The sequence below is a fragment of the Belonocnema kinseyi genome, chromosome 10, assembly GCF_010883055.1.
Source record: "Belonocnema kinseyi isolate 2016_QV_RU_SX_M_011 chromosome 10, B_treatae_v1, whole genome shotgun sequence".
In the NCBI taxonomy this organism is placed as follows: Eukaryota; Metazoa; Arthropoda; class Insecta; order Hymenoptera; family Cynipidae; genus Belonocnema; species Belonocnema kinseyi.
The window spans coordinates 51,884,945-51,886,761 of record NC_046666.1 but is presented as its reverse complement, the minus strand read 5'-3'; the positions used below and the strand labels follow the sequence as shown (position 1 = coordinate 51,886,761).

The following is a 1,817-nucleotide window of genomic DNA, read 5'->3' as shown; positions in this document are numbered from 1 at the left end:
AGGAGGTCTCAAAACGTGGACATTTGATAAAAACAGGGGGAGGGGAGAGGGGGGGAGAAAATTATACACAAATCTAATACCTTCTCTTGATGAGAATGTAAAAATTAGTTTAAAAAAATCTTTAACCAAAAAGATGAATTTGCAATATAAATGATAAATTTTCAACAGAAAAAGGATTTTTTTAACAAAAGTGTTTAATTTTTTAAAAAGTAATTGAATTTTCAACTCAAAACGATGCATTTATCAACAAGGTAGATGAATTTTTATCCAAAGAGATAAACGATCAATGAAAATGATGGAATATTCAACTGGATTAGTTCAATTTTCAGTTAAAAAAATTATTTTAAACCAAAGAAAAAGAAATTTCAACAAATTAATTTAATTTCCATCTGGAAAAATTCAATTTCAAGTTAAAAAATTAATGTTTACAAAAAGAGAGAATTTTCAACAAAATAGTTAATTTTTCAACAAAAGAGATGGATTTGCAATAAAAATGATGAATTCTTTAATAAAAGAAAAATTAATTTTTAACAAGTGTTCGACTTGTGTATAAAATAATTAGATTTTAAACCAAAAATAAAAATGTTCAAGAAGAGTTGAACCTTCCTTGGATTTCCAGTTAATTAAGAAAAAAACTTCACCAAGAATGTTAAATTATCAAGCTAAATAGACGATTTTTCTACCAAACATTTGAATTCTCAACCTGATAATATGCATTTTTAACAGTAAAATGAATTTTCAAGAGAGAAAAAATTTCAACAAAAAAAACAACAAAAAACGAATTTTCAACAAAATAGGTAAATAATGTAATATGAAGCTACGTATACAAATGAAAAAACATATTTCTTTAATTCCATATGTTATAAATCGTTCAAGTTGATCGCAAAAATTTGAGAATATTTTTGGTGCTGTAAAGTCGGCTTCTTCGTTCCACGCAACATATAACAATTTACAAAAATGAAAGCATTATTCTTGAAAAAATAAAAAATTCCTTGACTTCAAACTAAAATTCCCTGACATTATCAAGTTTTTCCAGGTTTGTATATAAAAATTCCCTGACAATTCAAAGTTTTCCAGGTGAGTAAACACCCTGGTAGTCGACATTTTTAAAAAACAATTTTTCTTTCCTATGATTCATAAAGAGAGACGTGATCATCAGAATAGGAAAGCAAGGTACCTTCGACCTTCGACCTTCATCGGACCGAAGATCCGTCGTGAAAACAAAAAAAGGTAATAACATTCAAGTTCAGACTAAGCCATTCAAGAGACTTTTTAAGGTCACTCACCTGAACAGCACTGTTGAGGAAACAATTGTTCTGCCCGGGACCATTTAATAAGCCCTTAGTGCTGGCGACGCTGGTGTTGTGATCCTTGGCTAATATATTTTGACCAACTTGTAGCTGCTGTCTTTCGGACTGCTTGCCGTGAATCTGATGATTGTGGGAGGACTGCAAATATCCTGAATAATCAACTGTGTCCTGTGGTGCAGCCTGCGTCTGCTGTTGCAGGCCCATGATGAAAGTCATCACGTTGCAACTACATTTGTATAGCCTGAAATATAAAATAAAGAATTATTGTAATGTTGTAACTGTGAAAAAAAACACCTAGCCGTTGTGGGACGCCCAGCAGAAGTGAAAACTTCATATCATGTAAATCGAAGAGATTTTTCTTTTAACTCTTTTAACATGAAAAATAGTTGAAATATTATTTAAATTAATTAGACGATTTGGGAGTAGGTTCGAAATGAATAAGTAATTTGATTGAAAACAATTAGCAACTTAGCACGTGTCCGAACCACGACCTTCAAAAAGAACGCA

The 1,817-nt window shown here is 30.8% G+C and overlaps 1 protein-coding gene across 1 annotated transcript in view; it reads right to left on the bottom strand.

The window, feature by feature from the left end:
- Nucleotides 1-1,193: 1,193 nt before the first annotated feature.
- The window catches only part of LOC117181114, a 182,992-nt gene continuing 182,368 nt past the window's right edge, over nucleotides 1,194-1,817 (bottom strand). Inside the window, exon 3 of the mRNA XM_033373682.1 lies at nucleotides 1,194-1,551. Within this exon, the coding sequence (XP_033229573.1) occupies nucleotides 1,194-1,551 (358 nt within the window). The remainder of the gene's footprint in view (nucleotides 1,552-1,817) is intronic.